Source organism: Solea senegalensis, linkage group LG10 (assembly GCF_019176455.1).
Source record: "Solea senegalensis isolate Sse05_10M linkage group LG10, IFAPA_SoseM_1, whole genome shotgun sequence".
Lineage (NCBI taxonomy): Eukaryota > Metazoa > Chordata > Actinopteri > Pleuronectiformes > Soleidae > Solea > Solea senegalensis.
In genome coordinates, this window is record NC_058030.1 from 14,731,549 (window position 1) to 14,757,531 (window position 25,983).

The 25,983-nt window shown below is 42.1% G+C and overlaps 2 protein-coding genes across 3 annotated transcripts; one reads left to right on the plus strand and one right to left on the minus strand.

Moving 5' to 3' along the window:
- The first annotated feature begins 665 nt into the window (after positions 1-665).
- On the plus strand, positions 666-8,113 carry LOC122776338 (pyruvate kinase PKM-like). Its single transcript, XM_044036819.1, has 11 exons — positions 666-735; positions 1,592-1,771; positions 1,897-1,988; positions 3,794-3,925; positions 4,005-4,191; positions 4,282-4,552; positions 4,627-4,777; positions 4,862-5,014; positions 5,755-5,921; positions 7,266-7,447; positions 7,535-8,113. The coding sequence occupies exons 2-11, from the start codon at positions 1,621-1,623 to the stop codon at positions 7,639-7,641; spliced, it is 1,593 nt and encodes a 530-aa protein (XP_043892754.1). The 5' UTR covers positions 666-735; positions 1,592-1,620; the 3' UTR covers positions 7,642-8,113.
- A 1,512-nt stretch (positions 8,114-9,625) lies between these two features.
- On the minus strand, positions 9,626-24,576 carry LOC122776331 (potassium/sodium hyperpolarization-activated cyclic nucleotide-gated channel 3-like). Of its 2 annotated transcripts, XM_044036806.1 has the most exons (9): positions 24,527-24,576; positions 22,655-23,152; positions 17,978-18,401; positions 17,269-17,430; positions 15,727-15,945; positions 14,518-14,664; positions 13,540-13,780; positions 12,665-12,829; positions 9,626-11,646 (listed from the first exon to the last, which is right to left on the minus strand). In XM_044036806.1, exons 1-9 carry the CDS (start codon positions 24,538-24,540, stop codon positions 10,091-10,093), a joined length of 3,426 nt encoding a protein of 1,141 aa, XP_043892741.1. In that variant the 5' UTR covers positions 24,541-24,576; the 3' UTR covers positions 9,626-10,090. The 2 variants fall into 2 exon arrangements, with proteins under 2 accessions (XP_043892741.1, XP_043892740.1); XM_044036805.1 differs by lacking the exon at positions 24,527-24,576 and having other exon boundaries at positions 22,655-24,216.
- Between the last annotated feature and the right edge of the window lie 1,407 nt (positions 24,577-25,983).

Here is a 25,983-nt window from a genome sequence, read left to right on the forward strand (position 1 = left end):
CGCTCAGTTTCCCACAGGTCAACAACTGTATAAAAAAAAAAAAAACACCAAATAGTATCATGTCATCCTTGGGCCATAGTGTGAGCTCCAGAAAATTCCATCCAAATGTGTCCTTTACTTTTCAGGCTGCTCACAAATAGAAAGACGAATAAACAAACGAGGCAATAAACATGTAATAACTTTAGCAATGTGAAAATAAATACAGTACAGAGAAAAAAAGGATCAAGACAGTAAAAGAGAGAGAGAGGGAGCACAATTGTTCAATAATACTACCGCTATTCTAGTAATACAACGCTAAATGCAAATCGGTGAAGTGTATTAGTGGCGTCTGCTACACTGGTGCACAGTAGGTGCCTTTTTCATTTTCGCCCCTGCCCCGCCCATCCAAATGTCTGTGTACGCCACTGGTGTGTTCAGCGTTTAGTGCCCGGCCGAACAGCACTCGTTTCTGCGCTATATCCTTGCCTCATTACTCGTCCAACTTCTGCACTTTTTACCAAACAACCTGGGACCGGGTTTAATATTTGTACCAATAAACAACATTTAAATTAAATGACATAACTTTTATATAATTTGCTGCAGAAATGTGTAATATTGCCTTAAGTGTTGCAGCCTATCTCGTCTGGCTCCGGGTGTCGGTGACACAGGAAAGTAGTTCCGGTCAGTGAGGAGTATATATGGTGTGGCTGTAACAGGAGCAGTGGCGCTTTGGTCCCTGCAAAGTTCATCCCGGAGGTGAGTGACAGTGAAAAGACCTAACTTTTTCTATTTGCTTATATCTGTGTTGTTTTAGATTTCCTCAGAAGGTGAACATTAGATTATGAAGTGATTTTCAAGAAATGTCTCCTTACAGAGCTGTAATGTATTGTTTCTGCTATTGCTCAGAAATCTAATATGTTTATATGTAACATGATGTTTTTTTTGTTTTGTTAATAAGCTGTGTGTTCATAACACTTTTAACATGACTTTAAACTATCTATCTAAAATGAAATAACTCACAATCACAGTTATAGAGAGAGAGAGAGAGAGAGGCAGAGGCAGAGGCATGTGCATTCCTCCATTGTAGCAGCCCTGTAATCTGAATCCTGACATTTCCACTGTGCCTTTTTAAAGATACCTTTCTACACTTTTTTCAATTAAAACCAGCTCCTCTTCTACAGCTGCACACACAGTCTAGTCCTGCTGGAATGTCACAGTCAGACAGTCACAGTCGGTTGTTGCCTTTTGCAGAGACTCTGTTTGGTTCACCCATCCCTGATAGAGTTTTTACATTACATTACATTACATGTCATTTAGCAGACGCTTTTATCCAAAGCGACTTACAATGGAATCAAGTACAATTAGCCAGGGGTGGAATCGAACTTGCGACCATGATGTCTTTGGTACACAAGGTAGGGTCTTAACCACTGAGCCACTCCACCCCTTGAAAATAACCAGTGCAAATGTCTTACTTTCTCTTCAGTCATAGGGTCTAAATATGTCTCTGTACCCCCTCTGTAGTCATATTTTCCTTAGATGTGGTTTGCATCATGACAACACCAACAAAATACAGATAATTGTATCAATCATTGATATCTCTTTGTTTCCTCAGGAATTTTCCCCACAAACACATATCCAGTCATGTCTAAGTCAAAGGATGCAGGCTCTGCCACCATCCACAGCCAGCAGCTGCACGCTGCCATGGCCGACACGTTCATCGAGCACATGTGTCTGCTGGACATTGACTCTGAACCGGCCGTGTCTCGCAACACTGGCATCATCTGCACAATTGGTTCGACGTTTCCCATTTCTTTCTCAGTTTATAAATCACCCTGTGATTATCTCATGTATTTAGGTTTCAGAAATCCTTACAAACATCACGTATCTCTTATTGAATGAATTCATCTGTTGTTGTAGGACCTGCCACTCGATCTGTGGAGAAGTCCAAGGAAATGATCAAGGCTGGGATGAACATTGCAAGAATGAACTTCTCTCATGGCACACATGAAGTGAGTACTATCTGTGATCCCTTACACTCTTTAGATTGGTGGACGTCTCATCCCTCAAACCCCAGCAGGAGTTCATTTACCATTAACCTTGTCTTCAGCCATGAGTTTGAACCCAGACAGGACTGTACCACTGCAGTAGCTTTGTCCTCTGTGAGTGAGTCGGAGAGGATTTACCCTTTACAGCAGCAGTGGCAGTGTGAGTTCACTCCTGTCGCCTGGTAACTGTAATGTGAGCTGTGAACTAGTACTTGCCCCTTCGGTGCTGGCTCGGAGCTGTAGCTTGATTTGGGAATTCAACAGCCAGGACCTTATACTACTGACCCCACACTTAAAAGTCATGCCTCTTCACCCTTTCCACTGTCACTGGAGTGGCCAATGAAAGGTCACCATCAGCTGTAGCATTAACACACATCTGGTATCTGGATCTTTAAAGGTTAACTGCATTAATTTGCCTTCCCCTCACTGTAACTCAATACCCAGTGGTGTAATTTTTTATATAATTGATTGATAGACATTGCTCTAAATCATAAAACCAAAGTTGGTTGAGGGTTATAATGATTTGTTTTGAAAAGTGAAAGACAAACCTGACGTCTGTCTCACTGGTGTGCCAGTTGTTAATGCAGCTATAAATAGGACTTGTCTTAGAGTAAGACTGGCAGCAACAGGACAAGCAGAGGACACACAGAGAGGCCACAGTGAGGCGTTTATTATTAACTGAATAGTAATGTTCAGATTAGATTAGATTACAAGTATCTTTACTCGGTCCTCCTGTAGGCAGTGCAGCAGCTGTACATGTCTATGGAATAGACTATGTGTTGTTAAAGGTGGGGCCAGCAGTGTTGTTATTTTAACTCGGCAACAAAACAAATCCCTTTTGCTCTCCTTCAAGGCCACTTTTTCAGTCTGTCTTTCCTTTTCTCTTGAGTAGGAGACAGAGTAATTATCTTGTTTTGAGACATTTCCATGTGTTTTATTTGTATATACAGTATCTATTGCTGAAAGAAGAAAGAGAATCAGCATACAATTAGTTTAACTTTAACACAGAGCGTATGGAAGATGACACTTTGGCGCAAGCGCATTTTGCATTACCGTAACAGTTTGTGCTTCTGAACGGATTCTGAAAGCTGAGAAGTTGCAAGATAATGTCAACAGGTGGTTATTACGGTAATTTCACAAAAATGGGCAAAAGCACTGACTCACAGGACCTTTTCTGGTTAAAATAAGCAAAACAAAAGTCCAGATGGACATTTTGAGGCTTAGGTGTTAAAGGGATATACTGTTTACAATCTGTGTTATAGAAATTGCTGTGTCTGTCTCACTCCCCTCACCCTTGTTAAAGAAGAGTTTCATGCCTTCCGGGTCGAACAGCTTTCTTTGTTTCTCTATAGAAGAAAGACTATGTGTAAAAAAACTTTCATTCGACACACAGAGTGCACAACTAGCCGGCCGTGAGGACTTTATAAAAGAAGTTGACAAATACCCTATGTGACTGTAATCACTTTTAAGGCTACTGTTTTTACTAGTCAGTGTGTGTGTGTACGTGTAGCTATGTCTGTGCACTGAAAGGGAACAATGTCATGGCCTAAAAAAAGTCCTGTGTTGCAGTTGTCATTCAAGAATGACCACAGTTATGTAAGCAGTGTGTGTGTGTGTATGTGAAATGCCCGCATGCTTTACTAAGAACTTGTCACGTACATAAAAACATTGTTTTTAACAACAAAAACATTTGTATGTACAGTTTTATAATGATAAGACATTTTCAAGAAATGGGTGTATGCTTTTCTATGTTCCCCCACATCGTATAGTACCACGCTGAGACCATCAAGAACGTTCGTGATGCAGCCGAGAGTTTTGGTCCAGGATCTGTTGACTACAGACCAGTGGCCATCGCTCTGGACACCAAGGGACCAGAAATCAGGACTGGACTCATCAAGGGAGTGAGTTCTTGTCACATTATACACGATTATTTTTTTCTGGCATGACATTGAGCCTGACAAATGACAAACTTGTGTTTAGAGTGGCACTGCTGAGGTTGAGTTGAAGAAGGGCGATACCATCAAGCTCACACTGGACGAGCATTACATGGAGAAATGCGACGAAAAAGTTCTGTGGCTCGACTACAAGAACATCACCAAGGTTGTGCAGCCTGGCAGCCACGTGTTCGTTGATGATGGTCTGATTTCTCTTAAAGTCAAAGACATCGGTAAGAACCAGTTTGTGCCATGAGGTTTTTTTGGGTTTTTTTTTCCTGCTAAACTTTAAAATTAAATTTTTTAATGTTGTGTGTCTTAAGGCAGCGACCACCTTGTGTGTGAGATTGAGAATGGCGGCATGCTGGGCAGCAAGAAGGGTGTTAACCTGCCTGGTGCCGCTGTTGACCTCCCCGCTCTGTCTGAGAAGGACATTCAGGACCTGCAGTTCGGTTTGGAGCAGGGCGTCGACATGGTCTTTGCCTCCTTCATCCGTAAGGGTGCTGACGTTCACGCTGTCAGGAAAGTGCTGGGTGAGAAAGGCAAGGACATCAAGATCATTAGCAAGTTGGAGAACCACGAGGGTGTGCGCAGGTGAGTGGAGGATCAGCAGTACTGGCTGCACCGGTCTGAAACCTCAGATAATTGTTTATCTTTCTCTCTCGCAGATTTGACGAGATCCTGGAGGCTAGTGATGGCATCATGGTCGCCCGTGGTGACCTGGGCATTGAAATCCCAACAGAGAAGGTCTTCATTGCACAGAAGATGATGACTGGCAAATGTAACAGGATTGGCAAGCCAATTGTCTGTGCCACACAGGTCCGTCACGTCATATCATGGCCATCATGGAAGCAATCTGTTTAGTGTGCAGAGAGACACATGTGGTAATGTTTTCTTAAACAGATGCTGGAGAGCATGACCAAGAAACCTCGCCCTACCCGCGCTGAGGCCAGTGACGTGGCCAACGCCGTGCTGGACGGCAACGACTGCATTATGCTGAGTGGTGAGACTGCCAAAGGACAATACCCCCTGGAGGCTGTGCACACACAGCACATGGTAAACACTCGCCTCTGCTATGATGTGTATATCATAGCACATGTGTTTGTGCAGTTTGCAGCAGCTACATTCACTCAAAGCCGCCATAAGTCAGGAAGCATTATCAGTAGAAGCCAACAAATAATAGTCTGCAGCATATGGTGCATTCATGTGCTCTTGGGAAACGATGTTTGTCAAACTCAGGACTAAAAGATAATTGGTTCTGCTTTTCTTCTTTTGTCATGGTCTCATGGTCTGTTATGAGAAAAATATTCTGTGACTAAAAAGGGGAAAAAATGCTTCCTAAGAGTTTTGATCTTATCCTGTATAAGGCATCTCCATATGACCAGTTGATTATCAAGATAGAAAATAGTAATATCAAAGAAATATTAGGTTTGACGTCACTAACAGTGTGTGAGATGTTGTCTTGTGTGTCCCTGTTTTCACCAAATCGGTTACCAAACAACAACTTGTCTTGTATTGTGCGTTAACATTGTTATGAGCATGTGTGTGTGTGTGTTGTGTGTGTGTTTGAGGACCTGCAGTGCACAGAAACAGTCCAGGAACATCATGGCCGTGGCTGATATTTAGCTTCATGTCTCAGTGTGCTTTCAGGTATGAAGACTTCTGCACTAAACAAGTAGCCCTTTGTTTTGTTCTTAAAATACAAACTAAACTAACTGCTGCAGTTTAAAGTTGTTGTGTGACTGTAGCCCAACTCTTTATTTGTCTAATCATTTTTTTTCTTTTGACATGTTCAGATTGCCCGTGAGGCTGAGGCTGCCATGTTCCACAGGCAGATGTTCGAGGAGCTGCGTCGCATCTCTCATCTGACGCGTGACCCCACAGAGGCCGTCGCCATAGGAGCTGTGGAGGCTTCCTTCAAGTGCTGCGCCAGTGTCATCATTGTGCTCACCAAGTCTGGCAGGTGAGAAGAACAATTCCACTGGCGTAGAATTCATAATATCCTCTACAGCTACACCTACTCTGAACAAAGAGAGTGCACAAACTCTGTTCACACCTCCTCCTCCACACTCTGCGTAACTCGCACTAAGCTTGTGACAACTTTTACAGCACAATCTCTGCTCCACTCGTGACCTTTTGAGATCTGAACCCTGACATTTCACAAGTTAATTTTAACAGCCTGCTCATCCTCTTCCATTTGGGAAATCGTTCTCACAGAGCACATGACACAGAGGACATATCACTGTTAGCTGGGTGGATTTCTACTATTGATTTATGTATTAAGAGAAGGTTGCAGGACTGTTTGCACATCTAGTCGACATTCCAGTCCAACTTCATTGTAAAGCACTTTAAAGCAACCACAGTGGCACTGGATAGAATAATATATAAAAGACATAAAAGCTCATGAAAATAAATTTTTTTAAAAATGGGTAAAATAGCCATACAATACAATACAACACAATAAAAACTAATTAAAATAAAATAACATCAACACTAATAAGTGATGAGTACTAAGAAGAGATTTAAAAGTAAGAGACCTGTCTAATGTGCAGAGGCAGCAACAGCTAAAGCACGGTCCCCTCTGAGCTTACGTTTCATTTTTGGATATGAAATGACTCTCTGGTGATGAACCAACTGTGTTTTATCTCATGACTTTGCACTTTTGTCCCCTAGTTGTGCAGTTTCACTCAACTCTATGGAGCTCTGTAGCATCTCTCAGCTCTTTCACATACAGTAGCATAGCATTTTTGCTGCAGGTAGCAATGGAAAATCATCAAGCCACTAAAAGCAACTGCACTCTAATACAGATAACAATAATAATAATAATAAAACACGTCAATACATAGAAGAAGAGTGAGGAAAAACATGATGAAACTCAGACTGGTGTATTTTTGTGCTGACAACAAGAGCAAATTTATACTTCGCTTAGAGAATTCAGTAATTTGAAATTAATGGATGGCTGAAAGAAAAAGAATGGTGCTCGATACGCTACCAATATTGGTCACTAGCTGATGTTGTTATGGGCTGTGATGTAATAAGACAGCTGAACGGGAACCTGTCACCTATTGTAGCAGACTTGGATTCAGTATATCAAATTCCCTCTTGATCTTGTATACTGGGACAAGGACGCTAGTTGAGCTTCAACCGTGGCTCGGCTTAACTGTGCGTGCAAGCGTTCTGACTGATGAGGACAAAAGCACAGTGTGAAGGACAGTGGACATTCATCCAGACTGCAGACTACAGTGTTCTCAAAGGCACACATTCAGACTAACATCTTTTTGGTTTAACCTGTATTTGTTATCTGCAGGTCTGCTCACCTGCTGTCAAAGTACAGGCCCCGCGCTCCCATCATCGCTGTGACCCGCAATGGCCAGACAGCTCGCCAGGCTCACCTGTACCGCGGAATCTACCCTGTTCTCTACACCAAACCCGCCAACGATGTCTGGGCTGAGGACGTTGACCTGCGTGTGAACTTTGCCCTGGAAGTTGGTAAGTGTTGATGAGTTTTGTTGAAACATTCAGTCAAAAGTTAAAAGTAGATTGTGTTAACCTTCCTCTTTTTTTGTCTCTCTACAGGCAAGCACCGCAAATTCTGCAAGTCCGGTGACGTAGCCCTTGTCGTGACTGGCTGGCGCCCAGGTTCAGGTTACACCAACACCATGAGAGTGGTGCTGGTGCCTTGAACTTCAACAAAGGACATTAGTAATCACTCGTAATTGTGCCTTCCCTCTCCTATACCCTGCCCACTCCCCTGTGTTGGAACTTTTTTTGTCTGTTGGTTTGTGTAAGCAACAGGAAGTCAAAACCAAGGCCATTTTTTTTCAAAGGACTTTGGATGGTGTTAGTCATTAACACTAACACCACAATTCCCCTCAACCATGATATGTGCAATGTATTGTCTAAATCCTGCTGCTGAGACTCCTCTGTCACATTTGTGCTGACTGTTTGCACTTTGAACAGTGTGGAGATGACTGTTAGCCTGCACGTACCACCGATCTCTCATGTGCTTACTGTTATTTCCCTCATTTTTTGTTTGTTTACTGTCCGGTTCTAGATGCCGTAACGGTCTCCTCCAGTGTGTTTGTGCAGAAGTTAAAGTTGTATCATTCTGAACTGACCTGCTGTCCATCTATTAAAAAGAATTCTTGGGTCAAATGTGTCTTTCACTGCTTATTATAATTATCATCCATATATTGAAAGTTGGTAAATAGTACTTAACAACCCAAAGGCCTCATGGTGACACCATTAGAGTTCAATATTATATATATAATATATAATATATATATATATATATATTAATCAGTCTAACGAGGCTCACAAGTTTGTGTGAATAAATACTAAAAGAATTCCAAACCGGAAGGCATCAATTTCTTTAGTCATTTTCTATTCAGGTATTTAAAACTGAACACTGTCTCCATAAAAATCTGACGTTCAATAAGCACAATTTCTTTCACTATTGTGAAACCCTGAATGGGCGGTGTGTATTTTTGGATTCAAGTCAAAAATATAAAACCATAGCTCTGTTCTTACAGGACAGCAAACATCACATCTGTCCACTATTTATCCTGGATAACATAAAAAATAAAGGTTCTGTCTCCTTTGATTGACCCAAATGCTTAACGGTTATATAATATATATTCACTAATCCAGCAGTTGTCACCCCACAAACAGAGCAAGTAATGACTCAAGTATATAACAGATTATAATCATGGCTATTATTTGTTGTTCCCAAACAAAACAAAACCATGCCGTTCCTAGGCTGAGCATCATTGACCATATGTTATTTTATTGCATTGAATTCAGCAGCTAAAATGAATTGTGCCTAACACACACGGGTGAGGGATTCATCAGATTTGGTCATTAGAAAGGCAGCGACATGAGAAATAAATAATATATATAAACAGACGAATGCATGAACATGATCTTAGGATTCAAGAGTCAGGTTAAAAAAAACCACAGATAAATGTCTTATTGATTGAGCATAGCATCAAAAAGCAGCAACTGATGTCACATTTTACAATCAAATAATGTTACAATGAAAGAGGTAAATATGCAGCAATATGACCCATAAGGGCGTCTTATTAACCATTTGCCCAAGTAACTGCTTTTAGCCCTTTGACTGGTGCAACAAACATTCAAAACAATCTTAGTGCATCGCTGGTTTCAGGACGTTTGATTATCCACAATTGCTTAATGATCTTATTTGAATCTATTCTAACTTAACAGAGTCTCACTCATCAAGTGCTTCAGTTCACAGTACCTTTGTTTACCCATAGAAAAACACAGATTATTGCATACTATGGAGGTGGCACACCAACCTTGGCTCAGATGTACGCTCCGTGCCAAAGTCGTTGTCGGGCTGAAATGAGTTGGCATCAGTTGTGTGACTCACCATGTGCCGCTGCAGCTGTGAAAGGACAAAATGGAAATCCGTGGAAATTGTCTCTGACAACGGTTATTCTCCAAAAACTAACAAAAACAATCATTGCCTTCATGTTCACTGCATTTAAAATGATTCCCATGTCTCCCACTCTCAACGTTACATTCATTACTTTCAGTATTGCTGACACGCTAACTTGGAAGACAAAATGTCATTGAACCCTTTAACATCAGCTGATCTGGGAAAGAAGCAAAGTGCAATATTTGTCTGCTCAGATCTCTGGGGGGAGTAATGGGAAAGTATTTTAAAAAAGGACAATAATTTTGGTTTCAATCATGACTGATGGGGACACAGACGGGGACAATTTCCCAACTAAATGGGCAGGACTGAAAAGTTACACACTATTGCCTGGACAATGTTTTTTTTAAACAAATAACCAAGGGTTTGGTTATAATATAATACATAGAACTGACATTTTCATGAGGTGCTAAATGTATATACCTTCCATTTATTCACTGATTGATTTATTTTCAAAGAAACAATATTCTTTAAAAAACCAAAACAAACTCGTCATTGTCCAGCAATGTCCACGATCCATCCACTCTGATTAACTGTTATCAACGATCCTCAGTCTGGTTTAGAATAACACACCCTCCTACTTCAAATTTCAACAAAGCAGGTGAATAAAAACAACACCAGGATTGGGAGATTCTCTCTTTTGTTCAGGCATTGAAGGAGGGTGTGTCTGAACCTCACAAATTGGAAGGAAGTTTGGACTGTTTGTGTTCTGTCTCTAACATCTTGGAGGGTGATCGAACGTGGGGGGAGTGAACACCGACGGGCTGTTTCTGAGGTTCAGGTCCTGAATTTGTCCGACTGATGGGAGTGGTTTGACCTGGGATGGGACTGAAGGGTTTGCTGGAGGAAGAGAGGGGGCTTGATGCCCTTACTGATGCCCCATCTGAGGAGCTGCTCATGGCCAAAGGCCTTTCCTGGTATACAGAGCTGTGAGAGCCTGAGATGGTCTTTACTTCCTGGGTAAAGAGATTCACCGCGGACTCTGCCCTCTCATTGAGGGTACAGGCCACCGTGGATGGGCACAAGGTTTGAGGGGTTAGAGAGGTTAGAGGGCTATGAGGGTCCACAGTGCTGGGGGTCTCACTGTGGTACACCGTCCTTCCCCTCACAGGGCTTTGCACACTGGGACTCTGGAGTGGTGGCGTGTAGCAGGGCGAGGCTTCTGCAGAGCCGTACTGCGCCAGTGAAGCCAGGGCCGAGTGCTCGGGAAGAACCTGGGGGAGGAAAATAGACTGGAGGCCTGCAAGACTGTGCTGGGCCAGAGAGGAAGCGGCTCCTGCCACAGACGCTGCCTGCATGAATCCACTGGAGGGTGGAGTGCTGGTGATGAAGGGTAAATTTGCGACATTCAGACCACTAGGTGTCCTGCCTGCTCTGTCGTGGCTGGATGTCATTTGCTGTAGGGTGGGGTGAGAATTCTGCTGCAGATGGCTTAGTATGGGGGTGACTGAGCTGCAGATCAGAGGGCTTATGGTGGAGGCAGAAGGTGCAGGGAATCTTCCTGCATGCCTCCTTGGTGCCACCTGCTGGAGTAAACTTATTGGGTGGGGTGGGGAGGTCATAACACTGTGGAAAGGCTGGGAACGGAGCTGAGCAGAGCAACTGTAAGAGACAGTGGATTGGCTGATGGGGAAAGCTGAGGCGATGCCAGAGTGTGGTGGATGGTGTGTGGGCTGGTGAGTGGGCAGAGGGGTCAGGGGCTGCAGGCCGCTAGTGAAGATGGAATGGGACTTCAGCGGGGGAAACACTGGCCCACTAGAGGGATTCTGTGTCCTGAGAGCGGTCTGTATAGGAGTCTCAACCCCATAGTGGAATTTGGTGCAGCTGGCAGGAGAGCCGGGCCCTGAACCACAGCTGCTGGAGGTGTTCACTCCAACGTGAGCTCTCTTTGGATGACTGCTGTGGTCCTTCACAGACACAGAGTCTGGAGCCACAGGATGGTGGAAGAGAATTGGAGGAAAGGGGGAATGGTGAGCTAAAGCCAGAGCCAGTGGAGTAGTGGCTGCAGCGGCCTGGAGCGGAGCCTGAACCAACGGCGCCCAGATAACAGGGGTGGGCGACGGTGGAGAAGGAAGATTGTGTGCCATGCCGGTCTGGATCAGCGGGGTGCATTCGGCCATGTCACGGTCATGTTGCACGATTCTTTGGATAATCTCAGTCTCTTGGAGATTAAGTGTGCCAGAGCTCTGATGGTGCTGGACATTGTGCTGAAGAACAGAGTTCCTCTTACCTGCAAAGACAAGAGAAGTACAGTCATGATGGTTTTTACTGACACAATACACACAAAATAAAACTGATAACAACACACTATTTCAACGATTAATGCTCTTTGACACCTGCAATTAACATGTTGTTGTAGAGTATAGATGTAGAATAAGTTTTCTATGTAGAAACAACATTGAAAAACTTTATTCTTTATCATTTTTTCACAAATTATCTTTCAACTTCCATTAACTTAAGAGGAAATGACAGTATTTCACTTATCCACTAAACTATACACTGCACCTTTTTAAAGTTGCAAATCAGTGGTTACTAATGTTTATGGCTCCTGATCACTGTAAAATAAATACCTACTTAGCATGTAGTCCATTCACTCACTCATTCATCTTCTATCGCTTTATCCTCCACATGAGAGTCGCTGGTGCCAATCCCAGTTGACATAGGGAAAAAGGCGGGGTACACGCCAAACAGGGCATGCAGTCCAACATTCTAATAAGTATTTATTTCAACCCTGATTCATTTTATTAATTATAATATTATAGAGTAATTGCTAATGTGTCTTGGACAGGAGAATCTAAACTACTTAGTCCTAAACAACTAAAATGCTACTTACAAATTGAAGTGTCATCCAAAAGTGTTATCAGGCTAAACAAACAGCTAAACAAACAACCTCTACTCTTTGTTGAATTCTTGCTCCTTACTGGACACTGAATTCAAAAGATAGAGCAGTGAATGTCTGCAGAAGTTAGATTCCTGCCAGCTCCCTGGTATAATCTATACTTAATGCTCAACTGGGTTCATGTAAGAATGCAGCAGAAGAAACTCCAGAGGATCAGGGTTAGTCTAGTGATAGCTGTCAGAATATAGACCTATGTATAAATTCATCTAATAAAGGATTTCTGACAGTGACATGAACATTCTCATGTACACTTGTAGAATTTGTTTTTACATGTTGATGCTTTTGGTATATTTATTATAGATCAAATGTCATTTTAGTGGATTGGTTTCATCGCTTGAAAAAGACAAACCGATGCGGTCGAGGCGGTCGACGGCCACCAGCTCAAAGGCTCTCCTCATCATGGGATACTCCTCCAGCACCTCATTGAAGTTGTCCACTGACAGAGAGTAGAGCCGGCAGTAGTTTTCTGCTCGCACGCTGGCTGTCCTCCTGCCTCGCGTCAACAGACAGATCTCTGCAGGGAGGAAAGACAAAGCAATGTCAGCAATTTCTTTAAAAGGCTTCCAACTGAGTGCAACTTGGAGACTAATGTTAATCATTTCAAAAAGGGCCATGAATATGAAATGTTAGATAGCGGTTTCCCCCCCGTTTGTTGGTTTTTTTTTTGCACCAGAATTTGTCTTTTTCAGATCCATTCATGAATGGAGAGTAATATTAGTGTGAGATGTTATAACATGAAAAGAGTGCTCCCTCTGAATCCCACAGATTTAGCACTTTATGCAATGCCTGCAGCTTACAGTTTGTCCTGACCTCATGTGTTATGTTGGATCAGAAAAATAAAATAATGCACCATTAAACTTCCTGCTTTCATGTGATATCATATCATTCTTTTACCTGTGGGTTAAACATTAACATGTGATTTTCTGGGTGATCACATTCCATGTCTTCTGAAGTGAATTTCTTTGTTTCCCACAGTTCCCAACCTTTTTCTGTGCTACATTCAATCTGGATACTTAACAAGAGATGGCTTAACAAAAGCTACAGCAAACAGAAAGTTGTGGGTCTCCTAATCTCAGATAATCATGCTTTGCTCCTCTTAGTCCTGAGTCCAGATGAGAAGGAGTTGATGTGGACAATGTTCCCCAGCTGTAACGGTCCGAAAAGTTAATCTGCTAAGTACAAAACAACAACATCAAAACAAACTCTTCCAACACCACACATTACCTCCAAAGTAGGAGCCGTCCGTCAGCCTGGTGTCTTTGCTGTTCTTGGTTAGAACACTGACAACGCCGTGCTGGATGAAGTACATCTTATTCCCGATGGTTCCTTCCCTAATGATGAAGTCGCCCGGCTGGAAGACCTCAAAGCGCAGCTTGGTCAGCATGGAGGTGACAAAGTTTGGATCCGCGTTGGCGAACAGAGGCATGGAGGCCACCAGTTTACGACAGTTGAAGTTGATGATCTCCTGTAAAAGTCACAGTCAAGATGCTTTGGAGAGACAAGGCCTCTTGCCTTTTCATTACCTATACGACTCACAATAACAATGTAATCAACAACAACAGCCTTTTGATTACAATATTAAACATAATGAACCACTCACACCCATCTGCTTATCAAAGCGCTTAAATGCAACGATTATTAATGCGAGATTATACAGTCCATAATGGATGAAAAGCATTGCAGATGGTGATGCGTATACTCTGTATGCTTCATATAAATACCACAACCACACAATGCTAACTTTTTAGCGGACAAATCCTAATCTCGCCCATGGCACCGAAACGGCTAAATCCATTCCATGATGTGAGTACATTTCAATCATCATAAAAGCAGGGTGGTTAACGGCTTAGTGCTCTGTTAATAAGGTTCTCTGTCCTCGTACAGTCTCCAGTCATTACTAATCAGATTACATGACTATTAACGTTATCGTCCAAACTAAGTGAACCATATTAGATGAGATGAGTAATTAACTGGAAACAATTCATAATGATTATCACCTTCACTGATTCACATTAGCTGCTAAACCATAGACACTATTATTATCATTATTAGTAGTAGTAGGAAGAGGATTGATATAACACAAACAAAAAAATGCAACAAAAGAAACCTTAAGGTACACTGTAACTCATTTTTATTCTAGTTGTGATAGATTTTGACACCGACGTCATTATAAAGACAACATCAGCACAAGTGAAATCTGACCTCTCGCAGTGGCTCGTTCAGCTCCTCCAAAATGCTTTCCTCGTCAAACATCTTGCCCTGATAACGGTGTTCGTAGTAGTCATGGATCCTCTGACGCATGTCGGCCGGGAGCTTGTGGAAAGACATGTACTGCTCCACCTGTTTATACTGTAAACGATTCAAATCAGAACATGAATAAAAGTTTGAAGTGGACCACCTCCACAGACATATGTGATGTAACTGTATTGGTGTCAGAATGAATACATTGACGTGATTGATGTGTTGGCTCAGAGGTGGACTTTAATGTGTCTCATTATGTCAACAGTCGACTGTCAGGCCATCTGTGAAACCTGCCCACAGTGCAGTGTTGTGCCTCTGCCCCATCTGACAAGTACAGTTGTGCTCTGCGGGCTGCAGCTAATAACATTAACTACTGTGTCCTTCAGCAGTGTTCTCTACTGGATAGGACGGTCTATGTTTTTTACGCAATCTATTTTTATGAATGTTATTTTGATTTATCTGTCCAGGAGAGGCCTGAACAGCGCTCCTTGTTGCTGTTATTATTTCGTATTTGTGTTTCTGATGCACGTCCATCTGTTGTTGTTGTTGTTGTAAATATGGAAACTATGCTGTTGCTTAAATGAAAAGATTTTAAGAGAAATAAATACATAAATAAATACTTACTTAAAGGAAACAATGTCACAATAGAAACATATGATACATATTAATATTCTGCCTTCACATTTTAGTTTAGTAAAAGCAAAAACATGCAGATTTGGGGATTAGGCAAATTGGACACACCGTATTTTTCCGTATATAATTGACTGTAAGTGTGAGTGACATGTAAATGTAAATGGTTGTTTGTTTGGACCAGCCCCCATGACCCTCATGTGGAGGCTAAAGGATGAATGAAGGGATGAATGAATGAATGAATGACTAAGCCAAGTGTATTATTTTTTAGTAAAAGTAAAAATAGTTGAATGTATGAACTATTATATATCAGTTTAATTGCCATGGTGGAGTTACTTAATCTATAACAAATTGTATTAACCATGTTTTTTATACACTGAACTAATCTAATGTAAGAACTTAGTGTGAAAAGTAAACACTTATTTTTCTCTTCTTCTGTTTCACAACACCTGTCAATTCAACTCTTTGTGAGCGAGACAAAAAAAAAAGGGTAGAGATTTCTAGAAATAAATATCAGCCACTCCGGGAAAGACCACCCACCTTCTCCTGATACTGTCGCCTAGACGAGTCCAGAGACTGAATGAGTGCAGTCGCATGCCCGACGAACATGGCGAAGCAGGTAGCGCCCACGATCATGCTGAGGATGGTGAGCCACACATCTGCCATGCCGATGGGCGGATGCAGGCCGTACCCGATGCACAACATGTGACTCATGGCCTTGAACAGGGCGTAGGAGTACTGCTGACCCCATGTGTCATTCTATAAGAGACGTGGAGGAGGAGAAAGTTTTTCCTCCAACCACAACTTTATCACAACAGCAGCAGCAGCAGCACCTCATCTATTCTGTGTGAGCTATTTTCACAGTTTCACTGATTTTTTGTTGGCTTTAAGACGTGCTTCACTCTTTAGTCTATATCAGTTACTGGGATGACACTTTATATATTCTTTCATTAATTAACATATCTGTAAATACTGCCATCTGATCACAGCTGATATTTTCAGTTTTCAACTGAATATTTTAAAAAATAATCCTGAATCTTGATTAATGTTTGTATTACCATAAAAATCTACTTATTTCTTCCTTGGGCCAAAAGCTACATCCACAAAAAAATGTAATAAAAATCGGTTCTCACGGACAAAAAAAGAGATGAACAAACAAATGCCAGCAAAAACGACAACCTCCTTGGATGAAGTAAAAATCAGCCAATAAATCAATCCAGGAATTAATTACTTGGCCTTTAAAATGTAAGAAACGTCACATAGTTTAAAGTGATATATGTTATTACGATGGGTTTTATTTGTTCACCAGTCCATGGTTCATCATGATCCACTGATTTTTCACAGTACGATCGTATATTCTAAAGACTGTTGAGGATTTTTTTTTTGCCTTAAAAGGACTTGGGTGATTAATCGGTTATAAATTGCTGCTGATTCATCTTTTGTTGATTGTCTGTCTGACAGAGCTCTAAAAATTATTCATGCGAGGGTTTTAAAAAGTTAAAAATTCACAGAGTGGATTTGATAGCTTTGACTGGCCATGACAGAGTTGGATTCAAATGTCTCTAATTCTGTTTGGTCAATAAATTGGTCAACTTTAATAACTGAACTGTGCCAAATCACAACCTGCAACGAGAGCACAAAAATATTGAAAATCTTGCATGTGAAACAAATAAGTAGTAGGATGGAAGTAGCAAAAAGAATTCTGAATAAAAGTCCGTGGGAAAATGTGCCTATTTGTCACCTGATGTTTAATATCAGAAAACATATTCATGAGGAGTTAACGGTTTCAATGGCTAGTTTCGGTTTTTATTCAATAGACAATAAAGCACAGATGATTGGACATCATGTGAATGAAAGCTAGTACTGTTCAATAGGAACCCGGTTACAGGAGAAATCTGTGAACTTGAGCTGGTTGAAAAACTGGCATGGCAACAGTCAAAATGCATATATTGTGGCTTTGCAATTGTGCAACTTGAAGACTATCTGTCTATTTTTATGTCTGTGTGTTGGACCCAATCGCTCACATTTAGACACAAACAAACAAACAAACAAATCACACACCACAGACAGTCCTCCACTTACCACCATCTTGTTTCTGGTGACCCAGCAGTCAGGAGGGAAGTCCTGGAGCATGGGCACCAGGAACTGAAGACAGCCATCCCAGTGACACAGCAGCAGCATCATACCAATCAGGTTCATGATACGCACCATAGCGCTGGCCAGATCATAGGTCATATGGAAAACCTGTGGCAGAGATTATCAGCCATTATGCAACAGAAACAACAAACACACACATCTCTATGGAAAATAAATCTAGAAAATTTAAATTCTCTCTCATGCAGTCACAGGATTTGAAATCCACAGTAGGTGCAGAGTGGGCTGGGTCACTGTTCTTAATCTTCAGTAGACCAGAGAATGGTTGTTGCATAACCAACTGCAAGCAACATTAATGGCCGTGGACGTCCTCAACTGGAATTATTGAAATAAGATAATGTTGGAAAATGCAGAATAATTTGGTTTTCTGGGAGTGTGTGAGATATTTACCCATTTAGTTTTTAAGAATGATCATATGTTTCATATGTTTCCCCTAACGTGGAAAAGCTACGATTCAAAACTCAACTCATTCAATCATGACACTGTACAGAATAACAGTAAAAATCAAACGTAATTGTTTTTTATCTTTAATTTCTGCCAAATGGAAATAATTTCACCTAAGTTTTACACAGTGGGCCTTTAACAGGCTAGTGTGAAGTCTTCTATGAAGACGTGAGCTGAGCCCTGCAGGATCTACCTCTTCCCACTGGTGGATGTAGCGAATGAGTCGGGAGAGTCGCAGCAGCCGCAGCAGACTGAGGATCTTGGTGAAACGTACGATCCTCAGAGCCCGGGCCGTCTTGTAAAAGTCGGAATCGATGCGAGTTTCCACGATGAGAAAGATGTAGTCCACAGGTATGGAGGAGATAAAGTCCACCACGAACCAGCTCTTCAGATACTTGATCTTGATCTTCTGTGGGTCCAGGACGATCTCTGTGTTATCCTCCTTGACGATGCCTGTGCGGAAGTTGAGGACCAGGTCTATGAGGAAGAAGGTGTCGGACAACACGTTGAAGACGATCCAGGGCGGCGTGTGCTCGTCCTTGAAGAAGGTGATGCCCACAGGGATGATGATGAGGTTCCCGACCATCAGCAGCAGCATGGTCAGATCCCAGTAGAACCTGAAACACACAGTGACTCACATAACTAACGTTTCTAGACAAGAGGAGGTCCAGGAAGAGTCTTCAGACAGAAGAGCTGAGCTGAATATTTATTGCCTGCATGTATTAGTGACCTCTAAGAGACTGTTTTTATCAACACACCCCCAGTAACAACAATCATCTGCAGATTTTAATTTGATTTCTTTGGAACATTTTTATACCTTTATCAATCAACCTGTGTTGTGTGCCAAATGTGCTGCTTGTTGATTTCTCTTGGAAAACATGAGGATTTTGTTTGTTCTATGTGATAATAAAATGATTGCTGCTCTGATGAAGAAACAATATATTTGCTTTGGAAATGTATAAATTCCTTTTTTTTCCAAAGCAGTCGTTTTAACATTTTATGAATGATTATTGATTTAAAAAAATTGGATTGGAGTTTCTGATCATTTATCTTAGTCTATGTCATTGAGTCAACTGTGTCTGTGAGAATACTGAGGATATGTTGGACATCCAAAGCCACTGTGGATGTGAAGGGACTTAGTAGGAAATCCAATGCAGCCTCACACTGGACTAGGACTCAAAATCCACGGGATGTTTGTTCAGATGAGCAGGAATAATACAAATAGTGTTGCAAAAAGTGAACACAAACATTAATAAAGAAAGAAAACAACTGTGGTTTGCAAATTTACTTCAATACTGTGCTTCTGGCCATGGCAATGGGGAGAAAAATGGGATATTGGAATTCATTTGAAATGCTCACAAGGAAATATTGATTTTTGTAACCAACTCTGTCCACAAGTATCCACAAAAGTGTCTTCTTCAATTTCAGCTATAAATGCATGAAAGGGGGCTATTTTTAACTGTGGCTGTGTTTACAGAGCCCAACGCCATCAGGTTAGTAGATGCAAATGTGTTTTCAGAACGTTTTCCTCAAACTGTATTGACTTATTTACAGATGAATTTGTAGCTACAAGAAAAACACACCATGTAATATGCAGCTAAACCACACAAGGACTGGCTTCAGTGTGGAGGGCTTTTGTTTACCAGTTGCCATCTTGAGAGGGTATGAGAAAGCATGCATGCGTGTGATTGCATAGACAGATCTATTTCGCAGAACTAATTAATCAGTGATCAATCTACTGGAAACCTGACAAAACAATGCGGTCAGGACAAACTGCATACACAGAGTTCAAGAGAAGGAAAGTCATAGGAATGGCAATGTTTCTAAGACCACCAAGCTTAAGTCCATGTTCCTGACACTGTGACATCTTCTGGGTTCAAATGAGGGTCCAAGAAATTGAAGTAACTGACAGGTTACAATGTGACCAGTCTGTATCACAACCCACAAACTCAGATATTAACATAGTTCTACAAACACCAGACATTCACAAAAAAAGAGGGAAACAGAGGACAGGGTGGCCATTTGTTCTAATCAGCTTTCTGTTGTTCTCTGCCAAACAAAACATTTTCATTCCTCTCTTCATCTGCCTGTTGTCTCTCTCTCCGGTGACACACTGGTCCTAATTGCACCTCCCCTCTCCAGCTAAATCCACCGTTATCTCCTGGGAATCCATGTCATCTCCAGAAGTCAGCTCCCACCAGCCAGATGTTAAGGAGTTAGCATTACCTCTCTGCACACGTCATTGTGCTGCAGAACCCACGAACAGCTGGACCAAAAAAAAAAAAAAGAAAAAGGTCTGCAGGGGACTGTGCATTACGTACCCTGCAGACCATTGTGTCTGCTAATCAGCTGACTGTTAACCCACAAAGATCAGATAACCTGCTGGTGATGACCATCCAAATAAAACAAGACCGTTGTGGTGACTCTGCACCTCCACTGGTCCAGAGTGAAATCTTGCACTATTTGGGTCAGAGTGCAACTATATTAAAGAGCACGAGAGCACAAAGTGAGGGGAGTTACAAGCAAAATGAGCAGGAAAAGGCTTAAAATGGTGAAAGGAGCTTAGATCAATCAGGACAGCTGAAAAAGGGATCACATCTGTACCAGAGATACTTATCTCTTGCTGCCAGAGTTCAGCCGAAGCACAACAGCCTGCATGCGGCTCAGTGGCTTAACACACACCTGTACAGTGGCTCAGGCCCACCAGCAATCATATTAACCATTACTTACTCAGCGTGGCCGTTCAGGACGTCTGCAGCTATGGCCACAGAAAAACGGAGTTATTTGTTGACTGAAGAGCCGAGAACAGCATACATGGCTTACGCTGTAATACGGTGCTGATGAGGGTTGTTCATGAAAACACACAGAAGTGAACATGGACAATGCTGTGTCATACACCAAAATAATCTTTTGTGTTGTTGGGTAACACTTCCAATCAAACAGCAGCATAATATATTCATTTGTGTTGTAAATTGTTTTTACTCAACAGCTTCCAGAAAATACTTACTTTGTGGAGACCCCTCAGAATAAAAAAATGTTTTCCATATTGTCACATTAGCCTTTTATTGTTACACGCCATGAAAGAGGTACATTTATTTTTCAGCATTAATATTTCTGTTAGTTATTATTTCTCAATGTTGGTATATTTTTCCTCAAATTTGTAGTCATATGTTTTTGGGTGGCATGGCGGAGTAGTGGCCAGCACTGTTCAGGTCCAGGTTCACATCACCCCCCTCCCTGTGTGTGTGTGTGTGTGTGTGTGTGTGTTTTCTCCGGGTATTTTGGTTTCATCTCACAGTACAAAAACATACAGAGGTTAAGTGGACACTCTAAATTACCCATAGATGTGAAAGTGAGAGTGGATGGTTGTTCATCTCTGTGTGTTGACCCTGTGATGGACTGGTAAACTGTCCAGTGTGTACCCTTCCTTTGCCCTATGTCAGCTGGGATTGGCTCCAGCCCCCCGCGACCCTCATGTGGAGGATAAAGCGATGGACAAATAAATGTTAATTTATTGATTTCCTTTCATTTGTTTGTAGGCTCCATATAGGATCATTAACTAAGGGTTTGTTATTAGTATTTTTCAGGTATTGTCAGGTATGTTATACTTTCATACTTTCTTTTGTAACACACTATGAGAGAGGGACTCCACATGAACATTTACCATAAGGTGTTTGGGCTTTTTTCTCCTTCTCCAAACAAAACACAATGCAGACATCAACACCAGTTACAGTTGCAGAGAGCAGCCCCGCGTAACAGGCCAACACCAGACATGAAAACCCTGCTTTTGCACAAAGTAAGAACCAAACCAAGCACACGGCAATGACACCTCACAGACAGAGCTAACAGCGGGACATCCTCATTCCTCACAACATCATTTACATTTTAATCTCTGTCCATCTCTCTGTGCTCAGCGTTTTGTGGCGTGTCCCCTCCCCTGTCCACCACGTCTCTGCTCCATTAGACTAATTGTGTCGTAATAATCTCCACTGATGTGTGCTTCTAATATCTAGAATGGTCATGTTACCCTATTTTGATTACCCCATTCTCAAGCCCCTGCTGCACTTTCTGTAATCCACTGCCCTTGATGAATGAAAAAAAAAGAGTGTAATTCAGATGAGTGGTGAAAAAAAAAACACTGCAGTAGCACACATCAGCATATACAACTGGCCAGTGAAAATATGATGACAGTGAGCCTCAAGGTTAAATGTCGCAAAAATCCCTTGATGGCAGTGATGATTGGAACACTGGTTAGTATGCAGCACACAATGAAATGTAGGACGTGCGTGCATTGACACATAACACACGGCATGCCTGGTAAATTGGGAATTACAAGTCATCTTCTTTTTCTAAATGAACTCTATGATAGAAACGCATTCACACAACCACACACACATCACCATTTTTGTATGGATGAAAACACACACCTCTGTAGTCAAAATAAAAGGCATGTATTTGATACATGTTCTGTGTTTATAAGAGGATTTTGTATGCTAGACAGCTCCTTTATAGCTTTCGGTTCTATAAGAATAGCCTGATGCAGACTCTAGTTAAGACCTTTGAAAAGTCTTAAGTGAAGTCTTTTATCTTTTCAAAGTGTTTAGGGATTACTGAGGCACATTCCGTTTATAATGTATGTTCAGCACAGTTTCAAACCCTGACACTCACTTTATGTTGTTATAATTTGATAGCACTGGAATGTGTGTGTTTCCCCTCCATGCTTTTAAACCTTGCACTTATCTGATAGTAGTTTATGTCTCACTGAGATTAGGATTATTATTTAACAACATGTACGGGCCTAACAAGCCTCGTGTGACAGAATCACTGCAGCATTTTTGATTGTAAACAGTTTAAATTGAACATAATTTACCTAAAATCACTGTACGGGTGGATTATCCAGAAGCCAGCAGACTTGACCCGCTCCCGCTCGTGCTCCACGGCCCTCTCACTGCCCAACATCCGCAGGGAGAACTTGTTGACACCGGGCTGAAGCATGGCGCCAAACTGCCGGTGCATGAATCCGGCTTGGTACAGGCGATCATCTTCAGGTATTAACTGCTCGGCGACCTCCAGCTTGATGAAACCTGGCTGTTCAAACTCAGATGCTTGTCCGGCTGCGACACCCGCTCCCCCCGCTGCCCGCTGCTGGGCCCCGGCGCCGAGTTCACAGGGGAAACTCTCACTGACACCGGTGTCAGCCTCCGGGATGAGGCGCTGCTGTTCGGCTGGGTCTGACCCGGGAGGATGTCGCCCGGTGACGGAGGAGATGCTGCCCCTGAATAAGCGACAGTCCCCGTTCAAGTTGGTCTTCACAATAACATCCCTCTCCAAGTGTTCGCTCCTGGCCTCCTCAAAGCTCCTGCAGCTGCTGGCAGGAGACAGAGAGGACAAATGTTTCAACCGAATACTTTTCCTCTTAGTGTCCTTGTCCCCGTCTCCTTCGTCAATCACTGGTGATTTTTGCCCAATATTTTGCGGCAAGCTGTACAGCCGTTTGCGCATGGAAGACTGGAATTTTTCCATTTTGAAGGAAGGGAACAAATGTGCTCTTAGGATAGTCCGGATAAGTAAAAGGAAAAACCATGAATCTCATTCACTTGGGGGCGCAGCTGGAGGTAAAATAGTAAAGGCGCATCCGCAGGACAGTAGGTCGTATCTCATTTGACACTTGGGACGTGCCTGTCTCTGCTGCTCCAAACATTGAGATGCGTCAACAAAACGAGTCTGCTTCAAATCTGACGCTCAACACACGAGGAATGCGTGTAAATCCAAGTAAGCCCACGGTAACGTGCAGACGAGAGCGCATCAGGATGCAGCATGCTGAGCATCGGACGTGCCGGAGTGGAGGGAGCCGGAGCTGCTGCTGCTGCTGAGCTCCTCAATGACAAAGCATGATCTCCACCTCCCCAAAATATCAGAGCTCCCTGCCAGTACAAGGTGATGACACACACACACATGCACGCAGCTGGACACGACGTTCACTGACATCACTCATCCATCAGCCTCCTGTGCCTTCTAATAACGTGGATATAGATGGAGCCAATTATGGGGTTGCCATAGGAGCCAGGGAGGAACATGCGCTCACCCCGCCCAGTCAGGACAGCTGTGTGTGTGTGTGTGTGGGGGGGGGGGGCTGTCCAGCCTGGGAGTTGATGGACAGAGTTGAGACAGATACAGCTCGGTCTTAAAGCGAACATGTTTGTGTAGTGAAGAGGACGGACTGCGGACTGCTGATTCTGTACACTGCTGGACACTTTATCAGGCTATTTGTAACGTAACTTAAATAGTCACACTATTACTGTGACTAGTATCATAATATCATGGAACTAGAAACTAAAAGTCTAGTCATAACAAAATGATGTTATTTCTGCAGATTATGCAGAAATAAATATTGCATGCTGCTATATTGTGCAGCTGCATACTTCAAGACAGACAGGACACGCCTGTTGTTATTTTGTTATTTGCAAAGCAGTACTTTAAAAGCAGGAAAAGAAAAAGCATGTTAAACGACCAGTGTGTAACATTTAGGAGACTTTTAAGAAAATCCAAGTTTAGACTTAGAATTAGCATTTGTAAGCAAGGACCTTGCTTTTTGGAAGCCACCATCCTGTGCCACAATGTTTCTACAGTAGGAGAAAGGAGGCTAGCTATGCAAATGAAGAAAATAGCTCCACCCACATTAATATGATGCATAAAGCCAGTAGTATACTTCCGTGCACATTGTGTGTTGCATATCGCAGACCTTGTCATAGTCATGTGTCAGGATCCTGTAATATCCCACTTCATCATCGGGTGGTGGTACAAGTCCGGACACAGGGATGAGGACGCATTCCTACCAAAGAAGAAGAGAACAATGCTACAAGTCTGGTTCACAAGGCCAGTCGGCGAGGTCGCCATGTCGAGGCTGGGATTTTACTAAATTTACTCAGTTACAACTTGATTACTCAAGATAAACATAACAAACGTAATGTCTTAAGTCTTATGTTCTTTAAATAAAGTGGAATCAAATTGACGGCGGCACACTCACAGCAGCTCTGATCAACCATCCATCTGACCTTGACATTTTGTTGTGCAATTTTGGTTGCATAATGACACAAGCCAGGGGATATGTTAGTTTTGGTATGACTGGCCAGTACAGCTTGATCAGTGAAGAAAAGTCACTTAAAAACTTTACTTTTTCATTCTACATTTGTTGAACCTTAGGCTAATATTTTCAGTGAAATATAAATGAATATACTACACCGAGTGCCCACTGCCACAATTAGTTTATTGATAATCTGCAGTCTCTCATTTTATGCTCTGAAGATAACATTTACAGCCACAAGCAATGAAATGCCATCCTGGCACAAAACAATATGAGAAAAGGACGTGATGTAAGGTCGTTGACAGCTGCTTGCATTACAATTGATTATTTCAGTGTGAGCTTTACTGAACTCATTTAAAACAATACACCAACTTTATATGGCGTCCTGCCGAATGACATTGTGATGTGAACGGTTTTGGCAGAATTGTTTCCTTATATACACGACAGAGTGATAAATGTCATTTTATAAGACTTCAATATTTTCTGTCGTCCATGTTTGGGGTTATCACTGTCTGTTAGCATGTTTAATAGTGAATAAAGGGAAAATCATTTACCAGGAGAGACTGACTGGACCATGAAGCCACGCAGAGCAAAACTACAGGTTACAAATTAATTGGAATGAAATAGAGTGGAGCAGTGATTGGACCTTCTGCCTCCGTACCTTGTCTGTGGTGTGAGTGCCAACGCATTGAATCAGTTTAAGAACTACAAATATTTTGTCTCACTAACTGCTGGTTGCAGGGCCTTCACATCTTAAAGCTGGCAAAAGATGTGAACATCGTCATTCGAAATAAAGTGTGTGGAGCTAAACCTAGTAGCATGTGTGTTTGCTTTTGAACTTTTTGATTATCAGGTGAGATGACCTGTGATGGAACCTCTGAAGTCAGTGATGAGTTAAGTTAAGATTTGAGCTCCAATCCAAGGAGAACTTTGACAATATCTGACATCTGAAGGCGCCATCGCAGATCGTGGAGAGCAGCGTGCCAGGTCTGATACATATAGTTAGTAAACCTTGAGATAATGTACTAAGTCAAGTCTGGTGCCTTGATATCGAGGGAGGGAACCTTGAAAGGTGCCTAGTTTGTGTCTTATGATAAGTTATGGTTGTTTCTATT

Bases quoted from the DNA above. Each gene is read 5' to 3' on its own strand.
- LOC122776338 (XM_044036819.1), top strand. From the start codon at position 1,621: ATGTCTAAGTCAAAGGATGCAGGCTCTGCCACCATCCACAGCCAGCAG. The intron at 4,192-4,281 runs GTAAGAACCAGT...GTGTGTCTTAAG, and splicing joins TCTTAAAGTCAAAGACATCG to GCAGCGACCACCTTGTGTGT. The intron at 4,778-4,861 runs GTCCGTCACGTC...TTTCTTAAACAG, and splicing joins CAATTGTCTGTGCCACACAG to ATGCTGGAGAGCATGACCAA.
- LOC122776331 (XM_044036805.1), bottom strand. From the start codon at position 23,307: ATGGAAAAATTCCAGTCTTCCATGCGCAAACGGCTGTACAGCTTGCCG. The intron at 18,402-22,654 runs GTAAATTATGTT...TGTGTGTTTCAG, and splicing joins CACCCGTACAGTGATTTTAG to GTTCTACTGGGATCTGACCA. The intron at 12,830-13,539 runs GTAATGTGTGGT...TCCTCCCTGCAG, and splicing joins GGACGGCTCCTACTTTGGAG to AGATCTGTCTGTTGACGCGA.